Source organism: Cercospora beticola, chromosome 1, assembly GCF_033473495.1.
Source record: "Cercospora beticola chromosome 1, complete sequence".
Classification (NCBI taxonomy): domain Eukaryota; kingdom Fungi; phylum Ascomycota; class Dothideomycetes; order Mycosphaerellales; family Mycosphaerellaceae; genus Cercospora; species Cercospora beticola.
Genome location: NC_088935.1, coordinates 3,397,372 through 3,420,465, shown reverse-complemented (window position 1 = coordinate 3,420,465; position 23,094 = coordinate 3,397,372). Strand labels below are relative to the sequence as shown.

The following is a 23,094-nucleotide window of genomic DNA, read 5'->3' as shown; positions in this document are numbered from 1 at the left end:
TCTTGTTTCGCCTACACGCATCGTCCGCCATCCACAGGAATATCAATGCCAGTCAAGAAGTCCGCCTCGTCGCTAGCGAGGAATGCACATGTGTTCGCAACGTCCCTCGGTGTCGAGCCTCGCCCCAATGGAATCGTTGCCATGAATGTGGCTTGGTTCTCAGGTTTGCCCAAGAACGAATCAGTCCTTATATAATTGTCAGCGGTAAATTGCGCGCTTGCGGAAATGTTAACAACTTACAGTCCTGTGCCGAGACCAACCACCGGGCAAGCCGTGTTAAAACGAATGTTGTCCTTCGCATATTCGACAGCCATACTCTTGGAAGCATTGATCACGGCAGCCTTGGTCGCATTGTACCATGTGAGACCTCCTCGAGGTCTGATACCTGCGGTGGAAGCTATCGTCACAAAGGAGCCTCCAGTGCCCTGCTTCTGAATATATGGAACGAGCACGTTCGTTGAAAGGTAAATTGCTCGAACGTTGACTCCGAATACCTTGTCGTATTCTTCCTCAGTCACCTCTCCAGTTGGCTACGATTCCACGTCAGCTGTGTCTTGCAGGCCATTCTTTTATTTCGCCCAACTGACCTTGTTCCGATAAGTCCAACCAGCATTATTAATTACAGCATCGATCTTGCCAAACTTCTTGTCACAAAAGTCCCTTATGGCCTCCCAGTCTGCTTTCTTGGTGACATCCGTTCGGAAGAACTCACACTTGAGTTCATCTGCTGACTTTTGCCCAACATCTTCAACGAAGTCTGCAATGACGACTTTGGCCCCTTCTTCCACGAACTTTTGTGCAATGCCCTTTCCGAAACCTCCTCCACCTCCGGTCACAATCGCGACTTTTCCTTCGAGACGGTCTGGCATGTTGTTTTGCTGTTTTCTGCTTTTCGATTAAGATAAGTTGTTGGGTTCCTGTCTGTACGACTTTAGATTCTGAATCGTATTCAATAGAGGTGAGGTGAGCTGCGGCAATCTTTATAGATTTGGTTCATTGCCGGGCAACTCCTCTCTTGTTGACGACCCCGCAATGCGTTCATCGTTCATGCGCGGGGACCTTGCACCTTGTGGGCTTGCGAAGCCGGCGCGTGCTGCTGCTACCGGTGATAGTGGGACCAGCAGCTTATTCCCAGCTTCCTGACAATATGCCTGTTGCGGCTACAGCATAAGCAATTGTCACGAATTATTGATTGTAGTCACAGGGATAGTCTCAAGAAATGTGCCAAATCACTTGAACTTGACTACCGATCACTACGCCTCACCAGATCGTGTAGAACGACTAAAATAGACAGTGCCTCACGCAGTGCTGCTCACACTGAAAGAGTCTTCGGCGTGGAATATGTGCCCTGCGTTTTATACTACACGGATGGTATTCGTCGGAGCCGATCGGATCCGTAAATGTCGCTGCATACTCCGGGTTCAGTAAGGTTGGTCTGGAAAGACGCGAGATGCTGCAACACAGAACATTCATTGTGGTTTTTAATTGTTGATTCGAACTTGGCAACCAAGCACCACCGATCACTTGTTCAGACCGTCCAGTAGTCCTCGAAGGAAAAATGCCGCTGCTTTGGCACCCGGATCCGGTGGCGTATCTTGCTGAGCTTCCGCTTGGTCGCCGACATACGTAGCTACTTGAGGTCAGTCTCAGGTACTCTAGTAGTCTCGCAGGCAATCTGCGTCTGCAATAGGGGCACTCACCTCTTCCGAATTTGGCTTTCATGCCCGATGTGCTCTCTGCGCCAGCTTCCGCTTCTTCTACAGCCTTTTGGAAATTGGCTTCCTTCTCCAAAGATTGGCAGAAGGGTATCAAGGTATCCATCACCGTTCTCCCACCTTGTCGAGCACTTGTATACGACTGCAAATTCTCTAATGCGGCGCCTGCAGCTCGTCCTGCAGTCTGTGCATCCAATGTGAAGCCACTCTCTTCCTTGGCATAAGCCTGTCGCAAGCTAGTAGTGAAAGACGCAAGAATGATACTGATGATCGCACCCAGTGTGCCTCCAATCTCTTCGACGGCTTCGCCCACCTGGTCCAGTATATGGAAGAAAGAGCCTTGCTTTGCCAGACCTTCGTCGAGCTTGCGTAGAACTCCTTGACACATTCCCACAACTGCTTCACCGCAATCACCGTCTCCCATTTGAATGTCCCATTTTGTGATGTCTGGCTCTGCTTTGATTGCCACGTTGCATGCATTTCGAAGGGAGTTTTCAAGGAGAGTGGAATCGATCTTTGGACCTTTTTGCTGGTGGTCTTCTGCAGCAGCAGCTTCTGCAATCTTGGCTGTCTCCTTTGTTTCCTTGATATATCTATACCCATTTCTCGGCCAGGCTGGAGCGTGTGTGTCGGAGTCGAGGAGATGTAGCAGTGTGTGTACGGAGGTGTTGGCATCTCGCTCGATGCCAGATACGTTAAGCAGACTGATCGACCAGCCAGGGGCATTGAGCGATGTCTCAAATGGCTGCGCGTAGATTCGTTGGGGTACGATTTTCCAGTCTCGTTCCAGGACTTTGCGTGTTACACTGGTCAAGGCTTCGAGCTCGAAATTCGAAATTCCTGTCACGGATTAGCACACCGGTCAGAAAACAGTTGCCAAAAGACATCTCTTTCTCCGTAAAACCAGCGGAATCTCTGCCTTGGGCGGAATCATGGTGCGAAGAGATATCTGAGAAAGCCCGCCATCCAAGGCCTTATGGAACCTACCTCCGAAATTGTTGATCAACAGTAGTACAACATCGTCTGGCTTGAACTCAACAAAAGCTCGATCCTCATCGCTCGGATCCAGACAGTATTTCAGCATATCTTTGACCAGATCTTCCACTTTTGGCATTGGCGATATCTCGTGAAGACCCGGCTCGTTGTGAATGCCCATACCCAGTACAACCACGTCGTCCGGAATCGAACGATGATGCTCTCGTCCTGGAATATGGCAGTGATCGAGTGAAGATCCAACAGTGACAGCGTTGGCGTTGACGGCGTAGCCAATCTTCATACCTGCGGCCGGTCCATCAGCACATCTCGCTTTTTAACCAGCATGGATGGAACACTCACATTGATCAAAGCTATAGCCAAATTCAGCAGCACTTCCGCAGAGTTTCAGTACGAACATGTTCGCTGCTAGACCTCTTCGGCCCAAGTTCTGTGTCTGCTTCCTCCCCAGAGCGACGTCGTCTGTCATGCGTAGGACGCCAATCTTGTAGCCCATGCCCGCTGCCTTTTCTCTAGCCAGACCGAAGTGTAGATTGTCGCCCGTATAGTTGGTTATACATAGTATTATCCCAGCGTCCGAGGGTACATGCTTGATAGCTGCCATAACTTGCTTCGTAGACGGGCTCGCAAACACCTCGCCATTGACAGCTGCTGCTAACATGCCATCTCCTACATATCCCGACCAGCTCGGCTCATGCCCACTTCCTCCGCCCGAAACAATGCTGACCTTGCTGGGTGAATGTGTTTTGGAGTATACGACTTTGTTCGGGGCATCGAGAGCTAGGTGGTTATTTCTGGCCACGAGAGAGTCCAAACCCTGGACAACGACGCCTTCGGTTTGCGGAAAGAAGTGTTTCGTACTCATGATTAGTACCAGGCTGTTTATGTTGGAAGTATGCTGCTACAATGTTCTGTGTTCACGCTTGAGCAAGTCCTAATTTTGGTCATACCTACCACCAAGCTCGAGGCACAAACACTTGTGCAGGCCCCGCCTTTAGCCATAGCCTACTTCCCGGGTAATGAGCTGAACGGAGCTGCGTCAGAGGCCGATGCTTGCTTGTGTCGAGCTGGGAGTCCGACGGAGAGGCGTCGCTGAGAGGGGAAAGCAGCTGTACAAAAAGGTGGGACGGACATGCCAGAAAGGGCAATCCGGGTCTTCTCCTCCTTTCTTTCCAAGTCGTGTGCTTCTACTTGCCTCTTCGGCGAGTTCACACCCATCTCGAGTTCAGTGTCCATTTCTGTCTATCTTGACTTTTCTTCCATCTTGGCCTGTGGTATCCATAACTTGTTGCAAGCATCATAATGCTCCGTCTCTACAGCTCGCAACCGTAACGAAGGAGACCTGACTGCAGCCGCAAGGCCGATGGAGATCCCGAGTGCCGGCTGGCTGCTTCGTCTCGAGGTTTTGGACGCCGTGTGAGCTCACGACTGGAGACGTGGTGACCGATACGGGTCCACGTTTCGCTGGAAGAGCTCGCGATGCGCCGCATGAAACATCAACGATGTGTACGAGCTGACTGCTCCCGTGCGGTGCTGCGATCTTAGATCTCGCATTAAGTTCCTAAATCTACGCTATCCTCGCATCTAACTCGAGTAGAGTCTATCACTAGCAATCGCGAAGCTGACATTGACACAACCGAACGATTGGATCTTATACCTTGCCCTGCAAGTCTGCAACAGAAAGTATCACTGAACGGACTTGCTTCCTCCACGATGGGGTCGGCCAAACAGCTGTCGAGCAACAAGACGGTGCAGATTCTAGCAAAGGCTGAGAAAGAAGGCTATGGAGTGCTCGCAGCCATAGCGTAAGGCAATGATCGAGCACGGCGACTATAGCGCTGACTTGTCTTGTAGATACAATATCGAACAAGTCCTCGGCCTTATCAAGGCTGCCGAGAATGCTCGATCGCCATTGATATTGCAATTCTTTCCTTGGGCAATCACCTTCAGCAATGGACTTTTAATCAAGACCGCGGCCATCGCAGCGAATGATGCGACTGTTCCCGTTTCAATACACCTAGACCATTGTCAAGACCAGGACAGGGTTCGATATGCTGCTGACGAGCTTCCATTTGATTCGATCATGGTCGATATGTCGCACTACGAGAAAGAAGAAAACCTGGCGAAGACCAAGGAGCTGGTATCCTATTGCCATGAACGAGGCATCTCCACGGAAGCAGAGCCAGGTCGTATTGAAGGGGGCGAAGATGGCATCGCGGACACAGCCGATTTAAGTGGCGTACTCACAACTCCGGACGAAGTTGCTGAATTCATTGCCACTGGTGTCGATTTCCTGGCTCCAGCAGTCGGAAATGTTCACGGAGAGTATGGGAAGCGTGGACCTGTGCTTGAGTATGACCGATTACAGTCCATCTCAGAGCACTGCAAACGAGAGGATATCCGAGTGGTATTGCACGGCACTAACGATTTCCCGGAGGATATCATGAACGCTTGCATCAAGAGAGGTGTTTCTAAGATCAATGTCAACAAACTGGTGTTGGAAGACTACACGGAATACGTGCAGAAAGAGGCAGCGACCACGCCGATCACGAAATTGATGGAAGAGAGCGTGCAGAAGGTGGTTCAGTTGACTGAGGTGTGGATGCATAGGATAGGAAGTGCAGGCAAGGCGTAGTTCTGCCAGTAGATAGTGCCGGTACCATAGAACACCTGACATGTGCCCTTGCTCCCTGCTTCTTGAGTCCCAATATCTGCGAGGTGCCGTAGCATCTGACGTGCATCTCAATGTGAACTTGTGGTCTGATGATTGTGGGCTGTCGCTTATTGTTATTCTCGTGCTCAAGGTTCGAAGGTGGAGTATCGGCTCGTAGCCGAAAGTCAATGCAATCAAGCTCCATTCATCTCCGCATTTCTTGGCGTCTGGTCTTCTTCTTCCACCAACCTCGCCACGAGTCTCATGTGCGACAACCGCGTCGCGGCCATGACTTGATTCTGTGCCCGTAGCGCCATTTCACCACCATGCAGTCGCAACACGCGACAGCCACGCCGACGGGCAATGGACCGGCTCGGAAACCGCGCAAAAGCCGTGGCCGCGGCCTCAGGACCACCACGGGCTGGTGAGTTGCACTGTTTCCTACAGTATGCACGGTGCTGGGGTATATCGATCCGTTCACTGCCCGTTGCCTGGGCTGTTTCGAGAACGCAACAGTGGAAGCGTCTGTTGCACTTGCCTAAACTTGCCTCTACACCGCAGCATGTTCAGCGGCTGACTCGATGGCTATAGTACGATATGTAGGAAAAGGCACATGAAATGCGATGAAATCAAGCCACAATGTGGTCCTTGTGCCAAAGGGAATCGACCGTGCGTGTACGGAGCGCCCGTTTCAGAGATCGATTCCAATTCTCGTTCCTCGCAGCCATATTACCACAACTCTGGGAATCCGAATTCGCCTGTGAACGAGCGTACTCCACGGACGAGCATCGCCTCGGAACAGTCAGATACAGACACCAACAAGCAGTGGTCAGCACAGCTTGGTGATGAGACCATGCACATGACCAGCCCTCAGAGCACTTACAGCAACTCTACTGGTAGGTACCGCGCCGTTATCACATGCCCATGTGCATTTGCCCCATCGACACTCGGACCACTGGTCGTAGATTATGCTGGTTCATTTTTTCTGACTTTTGCCAGGCTACGGGACTGAAGTTGCCCCACTCCGATGGTTCGGCCTCCTCGCTGGCGACGCAGTCACCGGCGCACCGGATGTGCTGTCCCTTGAAGTGCTCGGCGATGCTGCCCTTGTACGCCGCCACGAGATGTTCCCTGATGGTGCCACAGGCTCAGATCTTGAGCTTCAGCGTTCCCTCAGCAGGCCCTATTTTGGTCTGGAGGCCTTCGCTTCACAGAATGCATCGAAATTGCTGCAGATATCCGCCTTCTCCAATGGCACCAACGGCGCTGAGGGCGAGCGTCAGCAATGGCAGGCAGCTCAGCCAATACAGCTGAAAGACCACGAATTCGACATTTTTCAAAGCTTCGTCACGGAGACCAGTACCTGGATCGATCTGCTTGACCCATCCAAGCACTTTTCAACGCTCGTGCCACATTTGGCGTTGCACAATGAGGGCTTAATGAAGGCCTTACTGGCACTTGGTAAGCGAAGCCTCATTCATTCCGCCTTAGTCCTGCATACTTTGGAGGCATTTGTACAGGGCTGGGATGAGGAGTGGTTTTGCATTCGAAGTTGTTGCTTTGGTCACTAATAGCTGGACAGGAGCAAGACACCTATCCATAAAGCCGATGCGTACGGGTGAAGCAAGCGTAGACCGCACAGCTGCTGTGCAGTATTATTATGAGACGCTACAATATTTGCAAACCGCTATGAGGTTCACAACGTACAAGAACAGCCGCGAACTACTTGCAACTGTACTCATAGTGAGCATGTACGAGATGCTGGACGGCGCAGGCAAAGGCTGGGAACGGCATTTGAAGGGCGTCTTCTGGATTCAACGAAGCCGTGAGATCAATGGCGAGAGTGGCAGCTTCGAACAGGCCATCTGGTGGGCCTGGCTCAGGCAGGATGTGTGGGCCGCTTTTCGCGAGAACCGAAGATGCTTCAGTTTCTTCAAGCCGACAAAGGTGAGTGATGTTTTGTCATCGAAACTGGGAGGCTTACTGACATTGCTCTAGTCGTACCAAAATATGGACATTTGGGACATGGCCTCGCGTGTTGTTTATATCCTTGCGCAAGCCGTCAACTACAGCTCTCAAGAGGAAAAACAGCTTGGCGAGGCCGATCTCTCCAACCGCATATCCCGAGCGAATACGCTGCTGAACATGCTTGACGAATGGAGGAACAGTGTCAGCATCAATTTCAACCCACTCCCAGTTGGTAAGTTACGCGATTGTGCAGCAGCCTGCATGACACTGACAGGAGTGAAGAAGGACCTTCGAACCGAGCGTTCCGCCCCATATGGATTTACCCATCTGCTTTCGGAGTCTCGTTGCAGATGTTCTGCATGGCCCGCATACTACTGCTCATCCATCAGCCTGCCGCCGGAGGATATTTAGAGTACCTGCAACGCGACAAGATCATAACCGAGTGCATCGATACGATTGGAGGGATTGCCATGAAGCTTACAGAAGACGCGAGTCGCTTCATGTCCGCTCAATGTCTATACGCTGCTGGTCTGTACTGTACGGACGAGGCCAAACAGCAATACATTGCCGAGCTCATACTGGATCATCATAGTCACACTGGATGGCCCGTGAACACGGATCTGGCCGAAGAACTTCGCGCAGAGTGGGCGAAACAGACGCAGAACAAACTCCCTGGATAGATGGAACTAAACTTCGGATCTTCAGAGTATTCTGATGTGATGGTCATCAATGCACAAGCTCGTGTAATACTGTCCGGGTTTCTCTCAGACGGTTTCTGGGGCGCAACTGTCCTTATTTGCCAAGCTGAGCAGCAGGGCCTTGCCGCTCTCGTCAGAGATAAAAGTACTTTTCAACAATCTGGACAAGTAATCGGCAGCACACACCCTTGTCTCGATCGGATTCTAGGGCACGACTGTGACTCGATTCAAGCCAGAGAGCAGAGAAGCCTTCGCCTCTCCGGAGAAGGGCGTGCTTCACGGCGCCAGATCTGAGACAAATCCCGGCAATGGCTTGAAGGAAGCATGCTCAACAGACTATCGGACGAATTAGCACGCTTCGCTTGGATCCCAAGCTAGCGAAGAGGATGCACTTACTACCAATGACACCATTGACTGGAATATCTATTGATGTCGTATAAGAGGCCGCGTCGCTCAACAAGTAGACGTAAGCTCCTCCGAGCTCTTCAATCTCGGCGAGCCGGGGAATGCCGCCGTAGTACTTCAATTGCTGCTCCCAGTCGGGTTGCTGTTCGACCCACTATATGGCAAGTCAGCAAATCATTACAACAACTTTCTCCACCACGATTAGAACCCACATATGTCATGGCGGTCTTTACGAGACCGGGGCTGACCGAGTTCACACGAATACCGTACTGTGCCCACTCCATCGCCTAAGGCTTGTCAGTCTCATTGGGAACCGCAGGTTTTGGAAGATACTGACGAGAGTATGTGTCATATTCTTCACTCCAGCCTTGGATGCACCATATGGAGCAGAGGGTACGCGCTTATTTGGACGATAACTGGCCATGGAAGCAGTAAAAACTATCGACCCCTTCACGCCTTGCTTGATAAATGCTCGAGCTGCGACGCGAGCGCAATAAAATGAGCCATAAAGCTGGATCCAAGTCAGTTTGCTTGCATACTGGGTGGGGCTAGCTTCACTTGCATTGATACTCCAAAGCTGATCGATCTCTTCCGTTGTGAAATCAAGAGCGGGCTTGTGCTTCGTTCGCCCGGCATTTACAACCATTCCATGAAGGGCTCCAGCTTCGGCCAGAATCTTATCTACGGCTTCGGTAACATTGGCCTCTTTCGTGACATCTGCCGTGATGGCATGGAGCTTTCCTGGATAGCGTTCTGAGACCAGCTTGAAATCCTCTCCCGTCTCTCCAATGTCGATGGAATATACGGCAAGCGCTCCATTAGCCATGCAGCAATCCGCAATGCCTAATCCGATCCCGCGGTTTGCACCTGCTCGCTGTCAGCATGTCACGATCAATAACAAGACTGCGTCTTACCAGTGATCGCAATAACCTTGCCTTCAAGGCTGACTTTCTTCTGAGGTACTTCTGACATGTCAAAGACTTGAGGATTATGGCGTTGGCTTCAAATTACGAAGAGCACGAGATGGTATGATTGGTGACTGGTTGGTTGAAAGAATTCACAACGAATGGCTAATATTTTCGGCATTACGGTCGGGCTATGCTTCTGATAATAGCTTAACCGCTTCGGATAGACTCTGACCGGCTCAGCGAAGCTGATGACCTCTCGTGGTGAACGACTTCGCGTTACGAGGCAGAGAGTCTCATCTCGAGACTGTACTAGTTCCGCAACTCCACAGACAACTCCGCATTGGACCCACACATGGTCGCGAGACCAGGACTTAAATCCACTGTGCGAGACGAGGCTATAGATCGCCGAATGTCGATCGGCGAACACGAACACGAACACCTAGGCTAAGTTACGAAGCCGAAAAGTAGTGTCACGCCTCTTCGTCACATTGAGGAGCAGAGGAATGCTTGGTCTTTCGGAGAACGAGATGTTTCCTGCGATTACCTTAAGGATCGTCGCTGCTTGATCTTGTGTAGCCCGCATCGTGAGCTGGAGGGGAACATTGATAGCGATCACCTTGAGAAAAGATAGTATTGTCTCGATCAGATCGTACTGGAACGATTTTGCACTGGAAAATCGTCTTGAGGTTGAGGTCGTATGAGCTTACGCCATAGGACTAACTGCTTTCCAAGTGTTCGTTCCATGAAAACTTCGATAGATACGAATGAATTATATATGAAGCTCTGAATCGATCGCTGTCATGCCAATGTATGCCAAATGCTGGACTGTACTGCCTTAAATTCTCTACCAAGCACCCACGATGCCAGCAATAGGTATATCAATTCCAGTAGTGTAGCTCGCCTGGTCAGACAGCAAGTATACGTATGCTCCGCCAAGCTCTTGGGGAAGCGCTAGACGAGGCATGCCACCGTAGTACTGCATCTTCAGGTCCCAGTCGGGCGACTTGTCGACGAAGTAGGTCATTGCCGTCTTGACGAAGCCCGGAGAGATGCTGTTGACTCTGATCCCGTGCTTCGCCCACTCCATTGCTAGGGTATGTGTCATGTTGCGTACAGCCGCCTTGGTACCACCGTATGGCGCTGATGGTGCCGCCCGATTTGGCCTGTAGGAGGTCATGGAAGCTGTAAAGACGATAGAGCCTTTGATCCCTAATGAAATAAACTTCCTCGCCGCGGCGGTGGCGCAGTTCCAGGCACCGAACACGTTCAACTCGAATAATTGTTTCACTTGTGCTAGGGTGAAGTCCAATGCTGGTTGATGCTTCGTCATGCCTGAGCAAAGTCAATGCTAGATCTGGGCGCACGTGGGTTTGGTATGGGATCCTTACCTGCGTTGGCAATCATTCCGTGAATTGCACCCTCGGCGTCGACGATGTCATCAACTGCTTTCTTGACACTTTCCTCGTCGGTGACGTCCATTTGCTTGTACTTTAATCGTCCTGGGTTCTTCTTCGATAGGGCTTCGAAATCTTCTGAAGGTTCCATGAGATCCAGGGAGTAGACTACGGCCGCTTGATTGGCGAGACATACTTCTGCTATGCCGAGACCAATACCTTTTGATTGGCATGTCAGTGGATTTCATGCTTGCTTTTTGGGAAAGCAACTAACCTCTATTCGCCCCAGTGACAGCGATGACTTTGTCCTTCAGCGAGATCTGCCAGTTTGCATCTGGACCTGGCATTGTGGTGAGGTTCGGCATTGTTTCCTCTGCCATGGTTGTGTCGTGCCCGTTGGAGGAGCCTCCGTTCTCGTAGGATACTGCTTGAACCATTGTGAAACGAATTTCGTTGATCAATGCCTGCAGAGTATAGAATTTGCAGAAGAAGGACTCTTTGTGAAGTCTGAACTACGAACTTCACAGCAAGTGAGTATGGCTTACCTTTAGAATCGCCTTGGGCTATGAATATAAGACGTCTGACAGCTCTGCACCGCTGGAGTCCACCCACGTATGCGGCTCTCCGCAACGTGGCAACGGAACGTGGGTCAGCATCGTGACGGTGACCAATATTGCTTCTGAGCTTCGTCTCGCCATTGTGCCATTTGCCGAGTGTCCACACGAGCTCTGACGAAGCACTTGCAGTTGCTGCGCTGTGAAAAGTGGATAGCGGCAAAGCGTAGTGTCGAGGATGTGAGCCTCGTCTCGGTGAACTTGTCCTCGCCACGGATACGTGCTTGGCTGATCTTCGGTGTTTCACTCAATCAGGTTCGCATGTAACCCTGCTCTCCATGGGGAACTGATGCGGAGACCAACGTATGGGGTAGTCTTGTTGTGCATGCGTTCACTAATGTGTAAGCGAGCCACACGAGCAGTACGTTGTATATGAGATCGCGAGAGGATGGGTCTTGTCACACCCTATACGCTCCGTGCCAGCCGAACGTCCTGTGCCTTTTAAGTGCCAACAACTCAACCTTTCAGAAGAGCACAGAAGATGGAGAAGATGTCCAGTACCGACGACAAGATGAAAGACATCGAGCTGATCGAGGATCATAGTGGCAACATTGATGAAGACCCAGAAAGCGCAGCAGAAGAGAAGGCCTTGGTCCGGAAGATCGATCTCTTTTTGCTGCCAACGATATGGATCATGTATCTGCTCTCATACATGGATCGAACAAACATAGGCAATGCGAAGATTGCTGGAATGACAGACGACCTGGGCATGGACTCCAACCAGTACTCCATTGCTCTTGTTGTGGCAAGTCAACGACGGTTCTCTGTCGTCAGAGAGCATTGCTAACGGTCCTAGTTCTTCGTCACCTATGTTATCTTCGAAGTTCCGAGCAATCTAATCTTGTCCAAGACCAAGCCCTCGATATTTCTTCCGGCGATCATGTTGCTCTGGGGGGTGGCAACGTGTTGCATGGCTCTAATCGATACCTATGAGCATCTGGTGGCACTCCGAGTGCTTATAGGAGTCCTGGAAGCTGGATTCTCGCCAGGCATTCTTCTTCTGCTGTCCAGCTGGTATAAGAAGAACGAACAAAGCCGCAGATTCTCAGTTTTCATCTCTGCAGCAGTATTATCTGGAGCTTTCGGTGGCATTATAGCTGGGTGAGTAAGCACCTCCCCCCCGTCCGCGGATGTCTTGGTTATCCTTCCTCCGTCTTTACCCACCACAGAATTCACACGAGCTCCGACTAGAGTGCCTCAGAAGAATGCAGTTGCGGCAGAATATCAGTCTCCAAGAAGCATGTCTCACGCATGTGCTTAACTAATACTGATTGCTCTTGATAGTGGGATCACAGGAGGTCTTGAAGGAAGATACGGCATCCGTGGATGAAGATGGCTGTTCATCGTCGAAGGTGCTGCTACGGTTGGATGGGGTGAGGCTTGGTCCATTTTCATTTGCGTGTGCAACACTGACTGATATCAGCAATTGTTTCGTACTTCATCCTGCTCGATTTCCCTGCCAACACAAAGAAGCTCAGCGTCCGGGAACGAGAATTGGCCATTTCGCGCCTGGAACGTGATGACGTTACCGGCCGCAATGAGGACACCCCACGGATCACCTCGTTGCAAGCGCTGAAGCAAGCAGTGACCTCCTGGAGGGTTTGGCTACTCACCGCCGGATACATGGTGATAGTTGGCTCGTCAACATTGTCCTACTTCTACCCAACCTTGGTCCAGGGGCTCGGATATACGTCCCACAGTGAGTCCAGCTTGAGGAATGCGCGTCGTCTGTCGAATGCAAGCTAACAGCGTGTCCAGTGGCTCAGTACATGGTGGTGCCGATATATGCCGGGGCTTTTGTCTGTGTAGGAATAACGGGTTACTTCTCCGATAAGTTTCCTGCACAACGTGTAAGTACCGCCACGCGCCACAATGCACAGGAGTCAGCGGCAGACTAAATTCTTCGCAGGGATTGATAATATCAGGGTGGTTAGTGGTTTCTATGATCTGTTCGATCGTGGTCTGCGTGGTCTATGACTTCACAGCGAGGTACGTCCTGCTAGTCATCATGGCAGCAGGACTATGGTCGACGAACGCCATCTCGCTGAGCTACGCGTCTAGCACGTTCGGTCCATTTCCGCAGGAGGTGCGAGCAGTGGCGCTGGCAATGGTCAACGCGTTGGGCAATCTCGCGCAAATTTACGGGGCATACCTTTTTCCGTCGAAGGATGCTCCAAAATATCTGCTCGGATTTGGAGTCATTTCGGGCATGTGTGCATTCGGCGTATTGACATATGCCCTGGCGCATGTATTGCTGAGGAAGTACGCCAAGTAAGCACAGCGCATATACTCCATTAGCACAAAGCGGCGACATTAGTCTGTACACATATCAACCTTGCAGTTCCTCGACATGCATCCAAAGGGATTCAGGGCGTGAATTTTTGAGGTATGTGTGCTTGAAGCACATGTACCCATCGCTTCTCCGATGTCTTTGCATTGCCAGCCATTGGGGATAGAGCTGAATTGAAATTCGTTCTGCTTGGTTGTCAGAGAAAGAACAGGCACAAGAGTGCCCCCGAGACGAGATGTCAACGTGTCGGCCCGACGGAGTACGGCCCGCATCGGAGCTGGGGCGGGAAATGCAATGCATGCACGGCACGCCTGCCGACATCATCGCCCTCCTTGTCGCGTTTCTACAGCACGACGTGAAGAACCAAATCAGCTCGGCTTCTGGAAGACGAGCACATCGACATGTCTAACTTCAAAGAGCCATCACTTGCCGAAATTGCTCAGCAGATCCTCGAGGATGCGCTGCAACAGATCATGCACAACGTGGTGATCCACCAGCATCGAGCACACAAGCAGCTATTAGCTTCACTCGACTCGAAAACCCGACTACCGCACTGCGACACTTGCAAGCTCCCCAAGCTACTCGATCCGCCACTTGCGCCGAGCGTTCGAGGCGCGACTGCCGATCCACCCAGCAACACCAACTACTGCGATCGCAAGCCATGGGCTCGCCGGCCAGGGCATGATATCTACGGCAACCCCTTCCTCAAGAGCGACATCACAGGCCGTCCACTTACTAAGAAAGAGCGTGAAGCGCAAAAGAACAGCAAGAAAGACGACGGCACGCCAGCAAGCGAAGACCAGAATCACGAAGGTACGGGCCCGCCATCGCCAAGCGGAGACGCTGAGGAGGATAAGAAACCAGGCAACCAGAAACTAGAGAAGGGCGAGAAGAAGGCGAGTAAGATCGACGAGAAACTGAAGAAGGGTGAATATGTCCCATGGCACACCTGCCCAAGCTGCAAGCGAAGCTTGCTCATCACACGTTTTGCGAAGCACTTGGAGCAATGCATGGGAATTTCAGGCCGTGCTGCCAGTAGAAATGCCATGGCGAAGATGAACAATACGCCTAATGGGTCTCGTGGTGGCACGCCCAACCCAAGCCAGGACGGAAATGGCAAGGACGGACCTGCTGAAGACGAGGAAGGAGATTCTGCTGTTAAAGGGGCAGGTGGCGGGGTGCGTAAGAAGTTACTGAAGAAGGGGCTCAAGGAGAAAGTGAAGAAGGATAAGACTGCGAATGGGAAATTGCCCAAGAGTCTCGCTGCGAAGCGGCCTCCTGGTATCGGCAAGGACAAGGACAAGGACGCCAGCACCACGAGGAGTTCTCCGGCACCCAGTTCGATTGGCGGGGACGGGAAGCGAGACCGCGACGAGTTGGGTGACGATGACGAGGAAGAAGTCCACGTCAAGAAGAGGCAGAAGTTGCAACGTGTGGGTAGCACCACGAGTATCGTAAGCTCCATCACGGCACCTGAAATGGAGCGAGGCGAGAGTCAAGATGGAAGTTTCGTCGATGGTTCAGTAGCAGATGACTAGCAAGGGCATCCAAGTACACCACAGCGAAGCGTGCGTTGTGGATTTACGCCGCACGTATTTCACCACAGACATTATTCTTCGAAGGCAAAACAGAACAATCAAAAACAGAACAATCAATAATTGGACATGCCAAGTTTTGTGGAAATTCATTTCACCATCTGTCTCCTGAATTGCTCAATATGACTGCCAATACTCCCGTCCTTCGTGCCACGCGCTCAATACACGCCAGGCAAGATTCTCCACTTGACAATCTTGCAATACCTCTCCCAATCCGCACCGTATTTGCGTCGACACTTCGCCTCGTCGCGCATCTCACGATGAATGAGCAAGATGGCAAAGTACAGCATGTAGAAGTACGTGATAGGAATGGCAGCTCCTTTCATGCCATCTGTTGAAACCAAGCGGGAGCCTTCAAACAGGATCGTGGGCGTCAGCTTGTAACCGGCAGCTAGAGTTGGAAGACAGTAAGACCAGCTCATCAACCAATCGCCAAGGTAATTGATATGACGGGCGACTCCCCACCAGCCAGTTGTCAGCAGACGAGAGCCGGTCGCCGTCTCGATGTATTCGAGGTGAGCCACCTTGGGGTCATTTGGATTGGTACGGAACACGTTCTTCTCGTTGTTGGTCGCGCGGAAAATGTAATAGCCAGTAGCCTGAATAGCCAGGATGATCAGGACATAGAATGGTCCAAGAGCGACTGGGTGTACACTGAGGTACTTTGCTTGAATCGAGTAGATGAAAGGTACCCAGACTAGGTCGCCGAACGACAGCATGAAGCCAAAGCCGTCTGTGGTGAGATCCATTGTGGTCAAGATAGCAGGCTCCATGTAGAGCGCGTCAAAAACGTAGACGGCTTGCGAGACAATCACAATCACTGAACGAGGTTAGCAAGAATCTCTTCCGAGAGGGAGGCTCAGCTTACGCATGGAGTCGGTAATGTAGCCATAGCTCTTGTACTGCTTGGCTGCAAAGGCAAGATCAAGCAAGACCCAACCAATCATGCCGGGACGGAGCTCCATAAAGCTCTTGATATCCACCTCGCCGACAAAAGGGATGGTCACGCGAGGATTGAGCTCGCGACCAATGTACCAATCGTACAAAATATTTCCAGTGTGACCCCCTGCTGCCAACTCGCGCTGCTCCTTGTTGCCTGGCTTGACCTCAAATGACTTGATGTAGACGAAGATGGCGAGGGCGTAGGCAATGATGATGTTGACAGTGAGCAGCTGGATGTAGTTGCGGTTGATGAAGGTCCATACTGCGAAATCGGGTCCTCGAACGATGGTGCCTGCGGCGCATGCGATGAAGATGGTGACTGCGGAGAGGAAAGCATTGAAGCGGTACTTCAGGCGTCCGCCCGTCCTCAGCTCGGTGCCCTCGACTTCGTGTGCAGGAAGCAGGATCCAGAGCAGCACACTGAGTCCATACCAGAACAACGTGCCCAAAACAGCCTCAGTGTTGATCAGTCCCGCCCAGCCAGGCCAGCCGACCTCGCTCTTCAGGGTGTCCAGGGCATGCTGCCACGGAGCCTTGTTGGAAAGGGTGGGCGGCGTGAAGAGCTTGCTGGGCGAAAGCAGCGAAGGTGGTGGGCAACCAGACACGTCGTTGCACAGGAAGCCAAAGGCGTAGCAGGCGATGGGCAGACCGAAGGAGATCAGCGATGCGCCAATACTGTGGGATGTGGTCAGCACGACGCGCTTTCGCCATATTGTGTTATTGTAACTCACGGTCCGCCGAATTCGTAGCCATGCGCGTCGTCAGTTGGCGTCTTGCGCGCGACAGCTTTGGTGCGCGCCATTGAGAGCTGGTGTGCTGTTTTTCAGTGGCTCAGACAGTCGTGGCAGCAGCGGGGCATGCCCGGTCAGCAGATATATAGTGCCGACGAGTGGTATTGTCGTTCGATGCGAGGACGAGGGAAATTCACGTTCCTCAGCAGCATCGTACGAGCTGTAAGGCTTGAGCCCAAATGTTGGCGCGCCTAACTATGACGCGTTGCATCCAGCCACATCACACTCCCGTCCATCTCGGAGACTTTGGCGCCGACCCTGAGATGCATCTGCCATCACATAGTCTCGAACTGTATCTTTCCGGTTGAGGCACAAAGTATCCGGGCTATTGTCGAGCCATTGCTATTCGTGTATATCCTTGCGCTGATGTTTGTATTGTCCCTCTCATCCGCCGTCCCACCCCGCTTTCCAACTTGCTACTCCTGATACACACACCTACAATGACTGCCTTTACAGAGGCTAACCGCAAAGCTTTTGAGTCGGTTGCCCCAATCATCAACGATTCTGCCAGCTGAACATCCACAGTGATCTCTCAGCTACGTATGATACCAAGCCATGGCAGCGAGCGATCAAAGCCCAAGTGGCAGAAGCCTTGATTGCGAGAAAGGATTGGATTGGTGCTGAATGGGCTACCTCCTCTCCAGGAGAGCAGTCTGATGAGCGCCAGGTGAGGCTACTCGACTATGCCTGCGGAACTGGCGCCGTTACACAAGCTCTGCTGCCATATGTCAACGAGATCCGAGGCATCGACATCAGCGAAAACATGGTCAAGCGGTACAACGAGGCTGCCACCTCCTCGGGTCTGCAGCATGAGCAAGCTCGTGCGGTAGTTGGAAATTTATTGGGCGAAGACATCGATCCTGCCTTCAATACAAGTGAGTGGCATGAGTTCGACATTGCAGCCATTGGCCTCGGCTTCCACCATTTCGAGGATCCCGAAACTGCCATCAAACGTCTCGCGGCGCGATTGAAGGCATCTACAGGCGTCCTTCTAATCGTCGACTTCCTACCATTCGATCATAAAGTCAATCATGACTCCAGTGGCAACAGCGGATCCATGAACGAGATGGCTCATACCATCAAACACAACGGCTTTACTGGAGATCAGATGAGAGACATGTATCAAGCCGCGGGGTTCGAGGACTTCGACATTGTTGCACTCAAGCAACCGGCTCGAATGGAGCTCAGCTCAGGCACTGTGCACCGCACTTTATTCATAGCCAAAGGACGCAAATCAGCCACTGTTCTCCAGAAACTGGGCAACTGGCTGGGCTCACTTCAAGGCTGGGCCGCTGGTGATTGGCGAGCGGATAGGAGGGACCACCAACATTGGGAACCAGGTTTCGCCAACGACGTGGCGAAGAAGGATGGTAGTCTGTGGGGTCCAGAAAGGTTGGGAGAATCAGGGAACGATGCGAATCCGAGAAAGGACGAGCCGTTTAGAGACAAAGGCGGCTGGAACATGGTATGGAGCGGACAAGACAACTCATCGAGTGTGATTACTGACTTCATGTCTAGGGCTTACCCAGGCACAACGAATAGCCACAGGGCAGCTGAGATCGGCACTACAGAATTGCCTTCAGGCCCGAGCAATTCCTTTCGGCGGCCAGGTTTACTACTCGACAAACATCGTATCTGCTTTGCTGAGAGCATGTGCACCACTTTTCGTTGACCTCGGAATGCATTTGAGCTTGCCGCCAACGCCAGGCCGGAGCTGTGGGATCTCGAATCAAACCGCTGCGTTGGACGCGGATCTGGCGCTTCGTCACTATCATATTGAGCCAACCTCTGAGCCTGACTTCATCAGCTCACTTTGGTGTCGCTTGACGAGGGCTCAGTGGTGTGCGAATGCCACAGTCGCCGTAACATCGGGCACGGGTCCGTATCGACTTCACTTCGGCAAACGTGCACGATGCATGCTGTCAAGCAGCATGTCATCAAACTTATCCTCCGACCTTGACCTGTCTCACCCCTTCTGTGATCGCATCGTCACCCTCATCTTCATCATCCGCAGTCTTGCCAGCCAGACCTTGCTCCCATAGCTGTCTCCCAGTCAGAACCTCCTTCAAATCTTTCCCTCCCCTCTTCTTCTTTTCTTCAGCTTCTAGCTCCAGTCGCTTCCTCTCTGCCTCTTCCGCCATCTCCTTCTGGAACTTGTCTCTCCAGGCCAGAAAGCTTTCCCGTGTGACCTTCTCGCCCTCGAACCTCTTGTTCTCCTCTTCTTCAATGCGAGCTTTTTCGGCGTCCAGCACGGCGATCACAGCCTGGTACCGTTCCAATATGAGCTGTTCCGCGGTCTCCTTCAACGTGGAGTGCAAGGTGAAGACCATTTGCATGCCTAGCGAAGCTTCCATCTCTGGCTGCAGCGCATCCAGCAGGCGCTGCTTGTCTTCTTGGATGTCGAGGTGCTCATATTTGGGCGCATTGGGCGGCTGAGTGATGTCGAGAATAGGTGGCTCGTCAGGATAGGCCTCTGGGTACCGCACATTGAGGATTATATGCACGCGCTCGTCCTCGGCCTCTCCATCTTCCGCTTGCGCCTGTGCCTCTGCGGCCTGTGACTCGGGCGTGTCAAGCGGGATGGTAATGCGGAATTCAGTTTCGGAAATGTCCTGGATCTCGTCCGGGAAGATGGAGTCGAGCACCTCGCGCTCCTCTTTCTGCTCTTCTCGGCCCATGGTCTGCGTATTGTGGAGTGTTTGACTGCCTGGCCAAGTTCGTCAGTATCGGCGGGCACAGTCTGATGTGACAGCCGATCCCTGTCTATCGATAGGCTTGCCGAAACCTTCCCTTGCAACAATTTTGCGAGGCGAAGTATGATTTCGACAAGGCCCAAACACAGAAACTACTCACATCCCATTCGTCTTCCCACATGGCCAAGAAGACTACCAGGAACACCAAGCGCGACAAAAAGAAGAATCCCAGCATGGCAAGCACGCAGTCGCCTGAACAGCTCTACGCGACTGCCCTCGAGCTGGTCGAGCAGTCTCAGCCGGCAGAAGCACTGGTCGTGGCCAAGCAACTCTGGTCACACGTCAAGAATGGATCCGTGACAGAAAAACTGCCTGCGGCAACACTGCTAGGAGAAATTTCCATCGAACTCGGGGCCGCAGATTCGGCCCGCGACTACTTTGAGCAGGCTGTGCAACTCGACCCCGAAGGCAGAGTCCCAGAGGCCCTTGGTGGCGGCGCCGAGAAATTCCTGTGGCTGGCACAACTGTGCGAGGAGGGTGGGAAACAGAGTGTGCAGTGGTTTGAGAAGGGTGTCAAGGCTTTGCAATTTGAGATCGAGGCCCTGGAGAATGGAACGGGAGTGCCCCCGGGGGTCGATCAAGAGTCTTTGCTGCTCATGCGCGTGGAGAAGAAGCGAAAATTGGCCAATGCTCTTTGCGGAATCGTGGAAGTGTACATGACAGATCTATCATGGGAGGATGATGCAGAAGCTCGCTGTGAGAGCTTGGTGACTGAGGCGATGGGCATCGAAGATGAGACGAGCGCAGAGGTCTTACAGACGTTGGCTTCAGTTCGCCTGTCACAGGATCGCCGTGAGGATGCTCAGGCTGCACTCAAGCGTTCGTTAGCCATGTGGGTGGATCTTGAACCAGAGGACCCGGCAGTACCTGACTTTCCTACCAAGGTCTCACTTTCGAGACTACTTATGGAGGCCGGCCTCGAGAGTGAGGCAATGGAGGTTCTGCATCGTCTCATACAAGAAGATGACCAGAGTGTTGAGGCGTGGTATCTGGGAGGCTGGTGTCAACATCTCCTCGCCCAACGTGAGAAGACCAGCACAGATGCGAATCATTCAGAAGCAATGGACACCGGTACTTCCTCGACGGAGAAGCAGCTTCATTTGCGTGCGTTGAAGGGCAGCCGCAAATGGCTCAAAACCAGTCTGAAGCTTTACAAACAGCAGGATTACGAAGACGACAGACTTTTCGATCACGCACAAGAGCTTGTGCAGAAGCTGCAAACGATCCTGGGTCCTGAGGATGAGAACGCCGAAGCAAATGGAGATGATTCAGAATGGGAAGGCATAGAGGATGGTGAAGGCGAGGATGCAGACGAAGATGAGGATGAGCAAATGCAAGACTCGTAAGTCCATCGGCCCCTCCGAACGATGCTCTCGTGGGCGTCCAACGCTCAGTCGAATGCTGGGGAACCGTTCGTCTGCCTTCGGCTTCAAACAAGCGATTCGATTATCCATCAGCGCTAAGCGGCTGGAGCGACGAGATCTAGATGCTTCCAATACACCCGCGCCCCGAGAGACTCAGATCGGAGTGAAAAGGGCTATGCCTGCCAGCTGTGTCCGCCAATCACATTTTCGTGCAAAGTATCAGCCAATAGTCTGAGAAGCTGATTCATATCAGCTGAAGAGCTGGAGCCGAATGTTACACGCGATAAACGCGCAATACTGATCTTGGCGATGTATGACATTGTCGCTGCCAAAGCGTCTCGAAGGAAGGCAGACAGAATTCTCATGTGAATACTACTAGGACCTTGTTGGAGCTCATACTTTGCGGCGTTGCCGAACTGGACCTCAAGGTTTTCCCTCTACCAAACATGAATTGCTCCGCAGGCGACTTTGAGCTGCGAGCTGCGAGCTGTCATCCTCCAGGCGCACGGCTGGGGTTGCACGACCGACTGGACGTTGAGAAGAGGCGTATGTCAGTGCAGCTGCCCGTCATCATGCCCGTGGCGACGAAAGCAGATCTTCTCCCTTCTGTGTGCTTCACCGTCGGACATTAAATGGATAGTGCGCATGTCTCGGGCATGGCCACAGCAGCGAGAATTCGATTACTGGTATCCAATGAACTTCCTCCTCTCTTTCCTACTGGACCTCGTCACTAGTTCCGATGGGGAGCAGGACATCTTCGCCTGCGCACACATTTCTCACCATCACCATCTCATGAGAAGCTTGCGTGCCTGTTTGAACCCACTGCCATAGCTCGTGTGGATCGTGTGTGCCGTATGAGACCAATGCGCGGATCACGAGCCCAGTTGTCCAGCACGAGATCTCAGAATCCCGACAAGGCTACAGCTCGCGCTACTACCCTTCGGCGATTGTGGAATAGCGCGGCGAGCTGTACCTGCAGACCTGCAGACCAAGCTCACGGCGCAGCGCGGCAAGAGTTGTAGGTGCGCACGCGCTATGCTGCAAGTGTGCGTGAGGCTCTTCTGGTGCATATCGGCAAACTAGGCCGCAATCCTAGGGGCAGAACAGGCCATACATTACTTCTGTTCGCAGACAGGGCAGTTCGGCTGCTGCCGAGTGGGTGCAATGTGCTCTACCGGAATGCACGCTAGCGTTCCTGCGGTCACGCCCTGTACTACCCACCATGTATCAGGTTCGGTGCTCGATGCACACTCGTAGCACACGTGCCCTGGCAGCGACGGAAATGGCGTGGACGATTGCACCTCTCAGTGGATCACTCCGGTTGCAGTTGCTGAGACTCCAGCGTTGCATTGCGCTAGAGGGCCCCATCGCGACTGCATCGATGACTGAGACGACACCCGCACGATCACAGTTGGAGTGATGAGGCCCAGAGGATCATTGGCTTGTCGAACATGCATCAATCGCTTCCGTGCGTGTGCGAGGCTCAAACGCCCAAGCGCCCAGTCGCTGGGTCGAATATGCAAGCAGCCGCCGTCTGGGCCAGGATCACACTGCGTTCGCAGATGGTGCGCAGGTGCGTGCAATCGTCAGGCCGCATGTGGACAGTGTGTCTGGGAGCGCGGTCGGGGCGCTGCGACGTCGCTATTGGGCCTGTCGTCCCCCGTTTCAACCAGCGGACCGACTAGCGTGAGGAATGCAGCTGAAGGGCCGTGTACGACAAACAAGCACCCTACCGCTCCGCCGTCGTTGGCGAGCTTGGTGTGCAAGGATGCGTAGCGACAAGCTCGCTGCCAACTGCACGTCAACGGCACGCTGCGAACCAGTGGACCGTGGCTCGCCAGGCACATGCTGAGCTTCAATCACCGTGAATCTTCAAGACACTACGGTCAACGTGCTAGAGTGTGGCTTGGCCAGTCCCACACAGTAGGCAGTGGCGCGGGTCGTAGTGCTTCCTAGCTGCGTGGGCGTGCATGACCTTTTGGGAAATTATGGACCTCTAAAGGCGCCCTGC

At 52.6% G+C, this 23,094-nt stretch overlaps 12 protein-coding genes across 12 annotated transcripts; 6 read left to right on the top strand and 6 right to left on the bottom strand.

Annotated features, from left to right (window-relative positions):
* Nucleotides 1–11: 11 nt before the first annotated feature.
* On the bottom strand, nucleotides 12–869 carry RHO25_001378 (uncharacterized protein; the record flags this gene model as incomplete). Its single annotated transcript, XM_023593989.2, has 3 exons — nucleotides 12–186; nucleotides 241–530; nucleotides 588–869. 3 exons carry the CDS (start codon nucleotides 867–869, stop codon nucleotides 12–14), a joined length of 747 nt encoding a protein of 248 aa, XP_023459410.1.
* A 651-nt stretch (nucleotides 870–1,520) lies between these two features.
* RHO25_001377 (uncharacterized protein) lies at nucleotides 1,521–3,573 on the bottom strand (the record flags this gene model as incomplete). The annotated part of the gene is made up of 4 exons (XM_023593988.2): nucleotides 1,521–1,630; nucleotides 1,701–2,555; nucleotides 2,703–2,993; nucleotides 3,051–3,573. 4 exons carry the CDS (start codon nucleotides 3,571–3,573, stop codon nucleotides 1,521–1,523), a joined length of 1,779 nt encoding a protein of 592 aa, XP_023459409.1.
* Nucleotides 3,574–4,421: 848 nt separating this feature from the next.
* Nucleotides 4,422–5,343, top strand: RHO25_001376 (uncharacterized protein; the record flags this gene model as incomplete). The annotated part of the gene is made up of 2 exons (XM_023593987.1): nucleotides 4,422–4,513; nucleotides 4,563–5,343. 2 exons carry the CDS (start codon nucleotides 4,422–4,424, stop codon nucleotides 5,341–5,343), a joined length of 873 nt encoding a protein of 290 aa, XP_023459408.1.
* A 344-nt stretch (nucleotides 5,344–5,687) lies between these two features.
* Nucleotides 5,688–8,009, top strand: RHO25_001375 (uncharacterized protein; the record flags this gene model as incomplete). The annotated part of the gene is made up of 6 exons (XM_023593986.2): nucleotides 5,688–5,785; nucleotides 5,953–6,257; nucleotides 6,361–6,822; nucleotides 6,944–7,308; nucleotides 7,360–7,561; nucleotides 7,612–8,009. 6 exons carry the CDS (start codon nucleotides 5,688–5,690, stop codon nucleotides 8,007–8,009), a joined length of 1,830 nt encoding a protein of 609 aa, XP_023459407.1.
* A 346-nt stretch (nucleotides 8,010–8,355) lies between these two features.
* RHO25_001374 (uncharacterized protein) lies at nucleotides 8,356–9,404 on the bottom strand (the record flags this gene model as incomplete). The annotated part of the gene is made up of 5 exons (XM_023593985.2): nucleotides 8,356–8,363; nucleotides 8,424–8,586; nucleotides 8,645–8,719; nucleotides 8,770–9,299; nucleotides 9,347–9,404. The coding sequence occupies 5 exons, from the start codon at nucleotides 9,402–9,404 to the stop codon at nucleotides 8,356–8,358; spliced, it is 834 nt and encodes a 277-aa protein (XP_023459406.2).
* Nucleotides 9,405–10,184: 780 nt separating this feature from the next.
* Nucleotides 10,185–11,171, bottom strand: RHO25_001373 (uncharacterized protein; the record flags this gene model as incomplete). Its single annotated transcript, XM_023593984.2, has 3 exons — nucleotides 10,185–10,672; nucleotides 10,729–10,953; nucleotides 11,009–11,171. 3 exons carry the CDS (start codon nucleotides 11,169–11,171, stop codon nucleotides 10,185–10,187), a joined length of 876 nt encoding a protein of 291 aa, XP_023459405.1.
* Nucleotides 11,172–11,829: 658 nt separating this feature from the next.
* Nucleotides 11,830–13,623, top strand: RHO25_001372 (uncharacterized protein; the record flags this gene model as incomplete). The annotated part of the gene is made up of 6 exons (XM_023593983.1): nucleotides 11,830–12,090; nucleotides 12,145–12,449; nucleotides 12,633–12,670; nucleotides 12,772–13,047; nucleotides 13,107–13,198; nucleotides 13,258–13,623. The coding sequence occupies 6 exons, from the start codon at nucleotides 11,830–11,832 to the stop codon at nucleotides 13,621–13,623; spliced, it is 1,338 nt and encodes a 445-aa protein (XP_023458962.1).
* A 416-nt stretch (nucleotides 13,624–14,039) lies between these two features.
* Nucleotides 14,040–15,176, top strand: RHO25_001371 (uncharacterized protein; the record flags this gene model as incomplete). Its single annotated transcript, XM_023593982.2, has 1 exon — nucleotides 14,040–15,176. One exon carries the CDS (start codon nucleotides 14,040–14,042, stop codon nucleotides 15,174–15,176), a length of 1,137 nt encoding a protein of 378 aa, XP_023458963.1.
* Nucleotides 15,177–15,391: 215 nt separating this feature from the next.
* ERG3 (c-5 sterol desaturase) lies at nucleotides 15,392–16,977 on the bottom strand (the record flags this gene model as incomplete). The annotated part of the gene is made up of 3 exons (XM_023593981.2): nucleotides 15,392–16,053; nucleotides 16,102–16,850; nucleotides 16,907–16,977. 3 exons carry the CDS (start codon nucleotides 16,975–16,977, stop codon nucleotides 15,392–15,394), a joined length of 1,482 nt encoding a protein of 493 aa, XP_023458955.1.
* A 429-nt stretch (nucleotides 16,978–17,406) lies between these two features.
* RHO25_001369 (uncharacterized protein) lies at nucleotides 17,407–18,508 on the top strand (the record flags this gene model as incomplete). Its single annotated transcript, XM_023593980.2, has 3 exons — nucleotides 17,407–17,444; nucleotides 17,492–18,431; nucleotides 18,485–18,508. The coding sequence occupies 3 exons, from the start codon at nucleotides 17,407–17,409 to the stop codon at nucleotides 18,506–18,508; spliced, it is 1,002 nt and encodes a 333-aa protein (XP_023458956.1).
* Nucleotides 18,509–18,909: 401 nt separating this feature from the next.
* On the bottom strand, nucleotides 18,910–19,644 carry RHO25_001368 (uncharacterized protein; the record flags this gene model as incomplete). The annotated part of the gene is made up of 1 exon (XM_023593979.2): nucleotides 18,910–19,644. One exon carries the CDS (start codon nucleotides 19,642–19,644, stop codon nucleotides 18,910–18,912), a length of 735 nt encoding a protein of 244 aa, XP_023458957.1.
* A 194-nt stretch (nucleotides 19,645–19,838) lies between these two features.
* RHO25_001367 (uncharacterized protein) lies at nucleotides 19,839–21,065 on the top strand (the record flags this gene model as incomplete). The annotated part of the gene is made up of 1 exon (XM_023593978.2): nucleotides 19,839–21,065. The coding sequence occupies one exon, from the start codon at nucleotides 19,839–19,841 to the stop codon at nucleotides 21,063–21,065; it is 1,227 nt and encodes a 408-aa protein (XP_023459115.1).
* Between the last annotated feature and the right edge of the window lie 2,029 nt (nucleotides 21,066–23,094).